The 11,815-nt window shown below is 39.8% G+C and overlaps 1 protein-coding gene across 1 annotated transcript; it reads left to right on the forward strand.

Annotated features, from left to right (window-relative positions):
* Positions 1–10,469: 10,469 nt before the first annotated feature.
* Positions 10,470–11,402, forward strand: LOC127694240 (olfactory receptor 1468-like). The gene has a single exon (XM_052195735.1). It carries the CDS (start codon positions 10,470–10,472, stop codon positions 11,400–11,402), a length of 933 nt encoding a protein of 310 aa, XP_052051695.1.
* The last annotated feature ends 413 nt before the right edge of the window (positions 11,403–11,815 follow it).

The following is an 11,815-nucleotide window of genomic DNA, read 5'->3' on the forward strand; positions in this document are numbered from 1 at the left end:
TGTATATATTAGATATTAGCCCTCTGTCGGATTTAGGGTTGGTGAAGATCCTTTCCCAGTCTGTTGGTTGACATTTTGTCCTTTTGACGATGTCCTTTGCCTTACAGAAACTTTGTAGTTTTATGAGGTCCCATTTGTCAATTCTTGATCTTAGAGCATAAGCTATTGGTGTCCTATTCAGTAACTTTTCCCCTGTGCCCATGTCCTCCAGGGTCTTCCCTGTTGAGTCCAGCTCACACATCTTAATCGTGGGTTTTCTGGAAGGAAAGATGGGTAAGGAACAGGCTGCAAGTGAAATTACGTGGAGAGACACAAAACACATGGCTTTAGGTTCAAGTCTCCATCTTTTAATGATAATGCCTCTCTCCCAGGAAACAAAGGCAGAACAAGCCCCTCCCCTGAAGGTTGGAAACCAGTTCTTCTTGTTCTTCAGGAGGTGGGTGGTCAGGTTGCTGGCTGCTATTCTTGAAAGCAGTGGGTGGGGGGGGGGGGGGGAGTCACAATTCCTCCCTTCTATTCTTGAGAGCAGTGGGCAGGGGGAGGTCACACTTCCCCAGTTTCTTTTCGATTAGTTTCAGTGTGTCAGGTTTTATGTGGAGGTCCTTGATTCATTTGGAGTTGAGCTTGGTACAAGGAGATAAGAATGGATCGATGCACATTCTTCTGCATGCTGACCTCCAACTGAACCAGCACCATTTGTTGAAAAGACTCTTTTTTCCACTGGATGCACAAAGAATTTTCACCTGAGGAATATCGAAGCACCTAAAGAAATGTTCAACATCCTTAGTCATCAGGGAAATGCAAATCAAAACAACCCTGAGATTTCACCTCACACCAGTCAGAATGGCTAAGATCAAAAACTCAGGAGACTTCAGGTGCCGGTTAGGATGTGGAGAAAGAGGAATACTCCTCCACTGCTGGGAGGATTGTAAGCTGGAACAACCACTCTGGAAATCAGTCTAGATGTTCCTCAGAAAACTGGGTATGAAACTACCAGACGACCCTGTTATTTCACTCTTGGGGATATACCCACAGGATTCTCCAGCATGTAATAAGGACACATGCTCCACTATGTTCATAGCAGCCCTATTTATATTAGCCAGAAGCTGGAAAGAACCCAGATGTTCCTCAATGAATGAATGGATACAGAAAATGTGGTATATTTACCCAATGAAATACTACTCAACTATTAAAAACAATGTATTCATGAAATTCTTAGGCAAATGGGTGGAACTGGAAAATATCATCCTAAGTGAGGTAACCCAATCACAAAAGAACACACATGGTATTCACTCACTGATCCGTGGATATTTGCCCAGAAGCTTGGAATACCCAAGACACAATTCACAGATCAAATGATGCCCAAGAAGAAGGAAGAACAAAGTATGGATACTCTGGTCCTTCTTAGAAGGGGGAACAAAATACCCACAGAAGGTGATACAAAGACAAAGTGTGGAGCAGAGTGTGAAGGAAAGACCATCCAAAGACTACTCCTCCTAGTGATCCATCCCATATACAGTTACAAAACCCAGACACTCTTATGCCCACAAGAACTTGCTGATTGGAGCCAGATATAGTTGTCACCTGGGAGGCTCTGCTAGTGCATGACAAATACAGAGGGGGACACTCTCAGCCAGCCATTGAACTGAGCACAGGGTCCCCAATGGGGTAACTAGAGAAAGGACCCAAGGACCTGAAGGTGTTTGCAGCACCATAGGAGGAACAAGGATATGAGCCAACCAGTACCCCTAGAGTTTCCAAAGACAAAAACATCAACCAGACAGTACACATGGTGTTACCCATGGCTCCAGACACATAGGCAGCAGAGGCTAGCCTTATTGGACATCAAAGGGTGAAGAGGTCCCTGGTCCTGGAAAGGCTGATGCAGCAGTTTGGGGAATACCAGGACAGGGAAGCCAGAGGGGGTTGATTGGAGAATCGGGGGAGGGGTGATGGCTTATAGGATTTTCAGGGGAGGGAACCAGGAAAGGGTAAATAATTTGAAATGTAAAAAAGAATATATCTAACAAAAATATAACATAAAACTCCACAGTAACTTCCCGGAGTTTCTTTGCAGTCCAGGACTTACTCTCTGCCCTGAGCGGTTTTTACTTTCGATTTCTTTGGCTGCTTCAGCTGCCTCAAGAACAAATTCTCCCCTAGGAGTGCAGTTTGGGCAAGCTGATAAATTCCTCAGGTGTGAGCCAGCCCTTGGTGGAAGATTCTAAGTGCCAAAGTGAAGTCGGTCCATAGGCTGTGATTGTGGACTTTAATTTTTCTAAAATCTTAAAGTCAAGGGCTTGTTCTGGCTCTGGCTTTTTCTGGGTATTTGTCTTTAAAATAAATCCTGAAGTTAGAGTGACCATCTGTCGCTCTAAGGCTCATAGCACCTTTAAAAGGGCTACTTGCTCCTTGTGGCTACCATTTGGCAGAGAGAAGAGATTTCTTCAGTGGCTCTCCTGCTGGCAGCTTTCTCCTCCAAGCTGGCTTCCTCCCCCAGTGAGAGAGTGTCAGCACCTGGATTATGACTAGATTTCAGAGTTTGTACAGAAAGATAGACTTTGGACTTTTTGAGAAATTAGGAAAAAGAGCAGACATAGAGACTGTTTTAAATGTCCCTCCTCCATATCAATCACCACAGAGGCAGGAGGGATAAGAGAGCACAGAGACAGTGTCCAGATGAGTGCTTTTTCAGAGCATGCTCTCCCTCAGAAACTAGAGCCTGGAAGCAGGAAGAATTCATTAATCAGAGACCAGTAGTTAAAGGCAGTAACCGGAACTCCCCCCACCCCCTGTCCAAAAGATGCATAGTAATCTCTAAAACAATTATTTACTCTAGCCCATGTTTTCTTATCTATGGTTTCTTCTCTGGGAACCAGGGACAAAATTGTCCAACATAATACTGAAGACCTTAAGTACTTCTCAAAGAAGTACTTAAGATCTCTTTTTCTTTTTTTTTTATTCGATGTATTCCTTATTTACATTTCAAATGATTTTCCATTTTCTGGGTTCTCACTCCCCACAAGTGCCATAAGCCCTGTTCCCTCCCCCTGTTCCTCCATCCATCCCTTCCCACTTCCCTGTTCTGGTATTCCCCTATACTGCTGCACTGAGTCTTTCCAGAACCAGGGGCCACTCCTCTGATCTTTTTGGACATCATTTAATATATAGATTATTTCTTGGGTATTCCAAGTTTCTAGGTTATTATCCACTTATCAGTGAGTGCATACCATGACTGATCTTTTGAGACTGGGTTACCTCACTTAGTATGATGTTCTCCAGCTTCATCCATTTGTCTACCAATTTCATGAATTCATTGTTTCTAATGGCTGAATAGTACTCCATTGTATAAATATACCACATTTTTTGTATCCATTCCTCTGTTGAGGGACACCTGGGTTGTTTCCAGCTTCTGGCTACTACAAATAGGGCTGCTATGAACATAGTGGAGCATGTGCCCTTATTACATGCTGGGAAATCCTCTGGGTATATGCCCAGGAGTGGTATAGCAGGGTCCTCCGGAAGTGCCATGCCCAGTTTTCTGAGGAACCGCCAGACTAATTTCCAAAGTGGTTGCACCATCTTGCAATCCCACCAGCAGTAGAGGAGTGTTCCTCTTTCTTCACATCCTCGCCAACACCTGCTGTCTCCTGAGTTTTTGATATTAGCCATTCTGACTGGTGTGAGGTGAAATCTCAGGGTTGTTTTGATTTGCATTTCCCTAATGATTAATGATGTTGAACATTTCTTAAGGTGTTTCTCAGCCCTCCGAAGTTCTTCATGTGAAAAATCTTTGTTTGGTTCGGTACCCCACTTTTTAATGGGGTTATTTGGTTCTCTGGGTTCTACCTTCTTGAATTCTCTGTATATATTAGATATTAGCCCTCTGTCAGATTTAGGGTTGGTGAAGATCCTTTCCCAGTCTGTTGGTTGATGTTTTGTCCTTTTGACAGTGTCCTTTGCCTTACAGAAACTTTGTAGTTTTATGAGGTCCCATTTGTCAATTCTTGATCTTAGAGCATAAGCTATTGGTGTTTTATTCGGGAACTTTTCACCTGTGCCCATGTCCTCATGGGTCTTCCCCAGTTTCTTTTCTATTAGTTTCAGTATGTCAGGTTTTATGTGGAGGTCCTTGATCCATTTGGAGTTGAGCTTAGTACAAGGAGATAAGAATGGATCGACCCAGTTCTTCATAGAGCTAGAAAGAGCAATGCTCAAATTCATCTGGAATAACAAAAAACCTAGGATAGCTAAAACTATTCTCAACTGTAAAACAACTTCAGGGAGATTCAGTATCCCAGACCTCAAACTTTACTACAGAGCAATAGTGATAAAAACTGCATGGTATTGGTACAGTGTCAGGCAACGGATCAATGGAATAGGATTGAAGACCCAGAAATGAACCCACACACCTATGGTCACTTGATCTTTGACAAAGGAGCTGAAAGCATCCAATGGAAAAAAGATAGTCTTTTCAACAAATGGTGCTGGTTCAATTGGAGGTCAACATGCAGAAGAATGCCAATCAATCTCTTTTTCTTAACCCAGCCTCTCGCATCTTGAGAGATTCCTTGAGCCTTAAAACTGGCTGAATAAATGCTTGTCCTATGGGGTCTCACCTTCCAGAGATGTCGTCATCATTGCCTTGATTTTCCCCTGGCCGAGCACCAGTAGATCAACAGTGCCTTGACCTAATCTGCTCCTGGAGCTGCGCGTGAAGGGCCCTTCCTCCTTTTTTCCTACGACTCCCTTTTCCTTCGATGGCTTCATGTTGGGCGCCAGAGTGTCCCGACCCACAGGACAGTCAACAGGGTCCCCGGAACTACCTAGGGAAAGACACGCGACAAGAGACATGAGAGAGGGACAGCAAGTCTGATTCTGATCAAGCTGTCAAACTTTATTGTTTTACACACCACAATATAAAGGAAAGCAAGCAGGATGTAGGGAGGGGGTATGAGGGGGAAAACATTGTCTCTGGGGAACAGTCTCTCAGGGGGCAAGCACTGTCTCTAAACATTGTCTCTAGGAAGTAATCTCTCAGAATTTTCTCTCAGAATCTCATGACAAAGCTGGCTTGGGATTCAAGGAAGCTGGCAAACTAAAATTATCACGAGGAGGTAAAGTGGAAAGAGATTGTTATAGTAACCTAACTGCAGGTGAGCTCTGTTCTAACCAACATGAGCTCTGTATGTGCTGACCAACTTGGTATTTGCAAACCTGAAAGCTAATATTTCTCCTTCCAAAGGCAGGCTTGAGCATGTAAGATGGCTGAAAGGGTGACGTTTTGAGATCTAAGTGAGAATGGCTCCTGGCAAGTAACAATCTTGAGGAATGGAAGGGTTATTAAAAATCCTTCACACTCAAAAAATAAATAAATAAGGTAATGATATATTCAGACTGACTTCTGTATGGAATATGCAATGATGTTTACTTCTGAAGTCAATACCTCATTTCTTTTATTGTGCTCCATCACATTCTGTAGCTAGGTGTGCCAGAAGTTGTTTGTCCATTCACTTATAAAAAGGGATCATGTTTATTTCTAGACTTTACCAATTTTTTTTAAAAAGCTGCAATAGATATTCCATGCTGGTTTATGTATGGAAATAAGGCTTTACATCCTTTAAGTGAATACAGAGCTTGCAGGATGACAGAGTAAGAACATGTTTTTTAGTAATATCACCAGATTATCCTTCGAGATGGTGTGAACATTTGCATTTCCATCAACAGTGAATAGAAATTCAGGTTATCCCACATACACTGGCTCATTCTGTTTGTCAGTTTTCTATACTTGCAGCATTCTCACAGATATGTAGCAGAGTATCAATCACTTAACTTACATGCCAAGTTTGATAATATTTTTTCATACTGAACTACACTATGTATATTCGCTTTGATGAGGTCCATGCTAAGGTCATTGCCCCTTTTTCAAAAGTGATAAATTATAGTATAATTTTAAAAGTAATTGCATTATGCAAAAATAAGTAAAAAGATTATCTTCATTGTTGGAGTGTCCCTTGATTTTAAAGTCAATCGTTCTTTAATAAAGGTTTTGAAAATGTTAAAAAAAAAAAAAAAGAAAGAAAATTACTTATATGGCAGGTGGTTGGATAGTGGTGGTAGTAGGTACAATTAACATCCTTCAAGGATAAGAATGCAAAATGAATAAACAGGTAAAGAAACATGGACTGCTTTCCTATTCCACTGAGGAAGACTTAACCATAAAATCTGCTTGCCATATTCCTGCCCTTTTCACATATTGGCACTGATAGAATGTTGGATGATGAAGCTTTCTGATTTTTTCAGAAAGTTGTATATCTGTACTAAGTCTTCTTTGTGCAGGTCATCTGCCAGGTTGAATTGGCAAGCTGTCCTTGGAAGCTTCCCAGTGTGTGGTTTTTGATGATCTCATGCTGCTTAAAAACTGCCATAGGACTGGCTAAAGAGCTGGCTCAGCCAATTAAAGATTAGCCTCACATCCAAAAATATAAACACAACTGATATTTACATAAATTTTTGTTGTGTGTGAGACACTTTAAGTCAGGTATAGTTGTAGAGAGCCTTATTGAGGTGCCATGCCACCTGGCAGGAACTTGATATCAATCATATGTGAAGTTCTTCTCCCACCCTTTGAGTGGGAACTCCTGTGTCAGCCATAAAGGAGCAACTAAACTGATTCTGCTGAAAAGCTTCCAGACTTTTCCCCCTGCCTATACATATTGGGAGCTCTTCATTAAACTTTGAGACTTTGAACAGCAATATTGTCTTGGTCTTCATCTCTTTTTGCTGTCTTCCCATACATTCCCAGCTTCCCTTCCAGGTAACCCATTTGCTGTAACTGTGGGCAGTTACATATTGCCAAAAAAATTCCTGATAATTTGGAATGGTGTGTAGTCACAATTCTTCCCTTTCCATGCTAACAAAGTGAGCTCCAGTCAAGTAGAAGACATGTGTTATCTGAATATGGAATGACTATGCATCTTTACATGATTTTTTGAATTTCTTATTGGTGCTATTTTTAATTAGTTTTACTTATTGCCATCTTTAAAATCTACCTTCTCTTAAGTACAGGAAATCAGTGATCAGTGGCCATAATTAGTCTCCACTAGAGATCCTTATAGAAAATTGTTCCAAGAAAGGTCCTAAGTAATTACTATATCTCACTTAATGAGTTACACAGGATCTGGACTCCTCTGGGATGCTGGGCACTTGAGGCTCAGGGATGGCAGGGGTTGTGTGCAGGGACAGTTCAGATAGTTGATGAATACAGAGGCTGCTATTACTGTGCTACAAATAAAATGAAGGAGAACAGGATCATCAACCAGAAACTAGGAGTCAGCCTCAGGAAAGCTAGGTTTAGTCAGGAAAATAGGCAGGTGCATTGCTGTGAATCCATATAAACTTTCAGCATGTGCAGGACAGTTTTTCTGGTAAGATAACATTATTTTCCCTGTCTTTCAAGATTTCATCACACTACAAGTATTTGTTTCATGATCCTCATGTAACCTCTTTCATATTTGTGGGTTCAGTATAATTGTTGATTATATTTTTTTCTTTCAGTATCATATCATTTCATCACAAGAGCATCCCTGTAAGATGAAGTTCACTTTGTTGTGCTGAAAGTTATTTCACTATACTTTATCCTGTGGGATCTTAGCAAACACTTAACAATGTTCTTCCCATGATGATGATTAATTTTATCTGCACAAGTTCACAAGCCTCTGTTTTACTGGTATTGTATGAGATTACTCCTAAATGCAGTGCATCAAGAGTGACATTTATATAATCTAGGTGTTCAAGTAAATGTAGACTGAGAGCTACTCAACAGAACTCAGTGATTATATAGAAAACAAGAAAATACATAGATGTAGAAAATGTTAGAAATATATCTCTTGTGATTTCCCTGTTCTGTTTCATTTGAGAACTGTGGTTTTAACATCTAAAGAAGGTATGAAGTTCATTGGCACATCATTGGTGACAGTTGATGGTAATTTCTCTGGATTCTGATCTGTGTACATATGCATTTATAACACAAAGGCACTGTCCATTTACTGGAGAAGCAGAAACTGACTGGTGGCACATTCCTGTCATTCTAGTGCTCAGGAAGGAGATTCTGGAGTATTGTTTTAATCCAGTCTGGGATACACAAGGAGAGCATCTTTTTAAAAGAGGCATAACAATTTTGCTATTTGGTTTTCCCACTGTAATGTTTTCCACAATGTCTTAAGTGTGCAAGCTCTTAATATAGCTAGAATAAACATAGTCAGTCTGTGAAGATGCAAGTTCTCAAACTCAATTGTAACATTTCAGAAATCTTACTGAGATCTATTGATGTTTCTCCTGCATTGTTATCTTTGAAATACATCATGGATTCAAATTATCCAATGTTGTCAAGAATCACAGTGTGTGTGTGTGTGTGTGTTCCCTTGCATCTGACTTAGGACACAGACTGATGTTAAAGACTGATATGACAATATTTGAAGAACTGTCTAGAACATTGGAATCCCTGAGAAGAGTCGAAGTTAGAGACTTGTATCTAAGGCAGAAAATGCCAACTTTTTCTGCAGTGAACTGTACATTTCCATCTAAATTTTTCATCTGAATGTATGAAGCTCATCATGTGGTGGAGTGGTTCTTTTTAACTCAAGGTCCACACATTTTAATGACATTTATAGAATGTCTGCATACCAAATAGAATTATTTAAAAATTAGCATTGGACTTAACCCATTTGATGTATAAATTAATCATCATATATAGAATAGATGTCTGGGAAATAACTCGTGAGGATTCAAAATAATTTTGTTGCTTCTTTTTATAATTTATAAACATTTCATTCTATTTGTATTCTGCATCAGAATGAATTCTGTTTTGAGGATTAAAGCCTATGGATATGATTTGTAGTCATTGATACTTCTGCGAAGTGAAACAAGTGATTAACCCTAACAATGAAAATATATGTTAGATCTCTCACTCTTTGTGGAATATAAAATTTAGTGTTAAGTATTCAAGTCTTTAAGTGGTAATTTTTCTGCCATTGAGATTGAACAAATCTGTATCAGTTTGAGCTGCAGGGAACAAATATTCACTGGCCAAATTCATGCAACAGGGTAGGTATTGACCCTGGTTGGAGATTTTGAATGCTTGTAAACAACCAAATGGAATGAAGACATATGTAGCCTCTCCTTCAGATACTTTACAACTGATGGGAAGATAGTTTAAAGCCATAATCAAAGTACTAAGTACATAGAATATAAGTATAGGATGCTATGAAGGATAGCGGAGAGTCTCATGTAATATAGGAGGACAGGTACATGATAAGCAATAAAGATTATGTATGAATGATGATGAATGAAAGGAAAGGAAAAGGGAGGAGAGGAAGTGATAGGAAAGAAAACCAACAACTCTAAAATGTGGGTTGTGAAGGGATTGACCCAGCATTGAATGATGAGAGGAAAGCATGTGGAACCACATGGGATGAACCACTGACACCTGTGAGATAATGAAAGAACATTTGTGTCCCTGAAAGGAACTGTCCTTATCCTCATAGCAAGAGAGGTAATCTGAAGAATAAATCAGAAAGGATGTGAAGGAACTCCTCTGTTCAAATGCCACAGATTAAATGAAGCATGTTGAAGGAGGAGAGAAGGGTCAGAAGACAGGAGAACATGGATGTAAACTGAGTTTGCTTCTATATTCCAGTAAAGACAAGATGTGGTCCTGATAAATGGATAAAATCTCAGAGAAAGTAATGGATAAAATATGAGGAGAATGGACAAGAGACTTAGTAGAATGTGAAACAGCAGTTCAAGTTAAGAAAAATGAATGGATCTAAAAATCACAGATTTCTGATGAAAATCGTATTGGCTTGATCTATGGGAGACTGGGATGGTAGGAGAACAAGGAATGCTTTCGGAAATAATAAAGTGACAGCATGAATTTCACTTGGGGCTCTTGAGCTTGATGTCTGTCATACATGCAATGGAAGGAAGATGGTTGGTTAATAGTGAAGCATAAATCTATATGTTACAGGGACATGCAGGTCTGATTTTGAAACGGTAATATAACACATTGGACTATATGAAATTTTCATAAAATTTATATTAAATTGTATTGATAAAGTTTATCCAAATTCATCAAGAATATCAAAGTATAAAATCTCATAGAACAAATTACAAACAATAATTCAGAAAGGAGCAAAAGAGAAAAAAGGATTCTATATTTTCATTTCAGTACAAATGCATAGAACTATTTAGAAAAGAATTGGAAAAAAAGAAAAGAATTGGAGATACAAATGTGTTAAAGAAAAGTTAAAAATCATTAATTTTAATGAGTACAGACATGAGGAGTTTTGAAATTATAATTTCTAGGAAGATGGTCAGATCAACTGTTGTAGAATATATTCCTTAGATATATGTTGATTTATTATTTTAAAGGATCTGATATTTTCTCATTAGGGTGCTGGAGAGGAAGAATGATAATGAACAACACTAAGATCTCCCAGTTCCTCCTCCTGGGCCTGCCCATCCCGCCAGAGTACCAGCACCTGTTCTACACCCTGTTCCTGGCCATGTACCTCACCACTGTCCTGGGGAACCTCATCATCATCATCCTCATTCTACTGGACTCCCATCTCCACACACCCATGTACTTCTTTCTCAGCAACTTGTCCTTCTCTGACCTCTGCTTTTCCTCTGTTACGATGCCCAAGTTGCTGCAGAGCATGCAGAGCCAGGACACATCCATCCCCTATGCAGGTTGTCTGACACAAATGTACTTTTTTGATCTTTTTGGAGACCTGGAAGTCTTCCTCCTTGTGGTCATGGCCTATGACCGCTATGTGGCTATCTGCCTTCCCCTTCACTACACCAGCATCATGAGTCCCAAGTTCTGTGTGTGTGTGGTGCTGGTGTCCTGGGTTTTTACCGTGCTATATTCCATGTTGCACACAATACTCATGGCTAGGTTGTCATTCTGTGAGGACAATGTGATCCGCCACTTTTTCTGTGACATATCTGCCCTGCTCAAGTTGGCCTGCTCTGATATTTATATAAATGAACTTATGATATTTATCTTGGGAGCTCCCCTTATTGTCATCCCATTCTTACTCATTGTTCTGTCCTATGTACGTATTGTCTTCTCCATTCTAAAGGTTTCATCTACTCGGGCCATCCACAAGGTCTTTTCCACCTGTGGATCCCACCTGTCTGTGGTCTCACTGTTCTATGGGACAATTATTGGTCTCTACTTATGCCCATCAGCTAATACTTTTACAGCAAAGGAGGCTTCCATGGCCATGATGTACACAGTGGTGACTCCCATGCTGAACCCCTTCATCTACAGTATGAGGAACAAAGATATAAAGGAGGCCCTTATAAAAGTTCTAATCAAGAAAATATCTTTATAATGGCAACACTGGGATTTTACTTATATTTATCTAGTGAATACACTGATAGATAAGCAGGCTGAGAAAGAAATTAGGGAAATGACCCACTTCACAATAGCCACAAACAGTATAAAGTACCTTGGGGTGACTCTTACCAAACATGTGAAAGATCTGTATGACAAGAACTTCAAGACTATGAAGAAGGAAATGGAAGAAGACCTCAAAGAATGGAAAAACCTCCCATGCTCATGGATCGGCAGGATTAATACAGCTAAAATGACTATTTTGCCAAAAGCAATATACAGATTCAACGCAATGTCCATCAAAATCCCAACTCAATTCTTCACAGAGTTAGAAAGAGCAATCCTCAAATTCATCTGGAATAACAAAAAACCCAGGATAGCTAAAACTATTCTCAACAATAAAAGAAATTC

Source organism: Apodemus sylvaticus, chromosome 10 (assembly GCF_947179515.1).
Source record: "Apodemus sylvaticus chromosome 10, mApoSyl1.1, whole genome shotgun sequence".
Taxonomy (NCBI): domain Eukaryota; kingdom Metazoa; phylum Chordata; class Mammalia; order Rodentia; family Muridae; genus Apodemus; species Apodemus sylvaticus.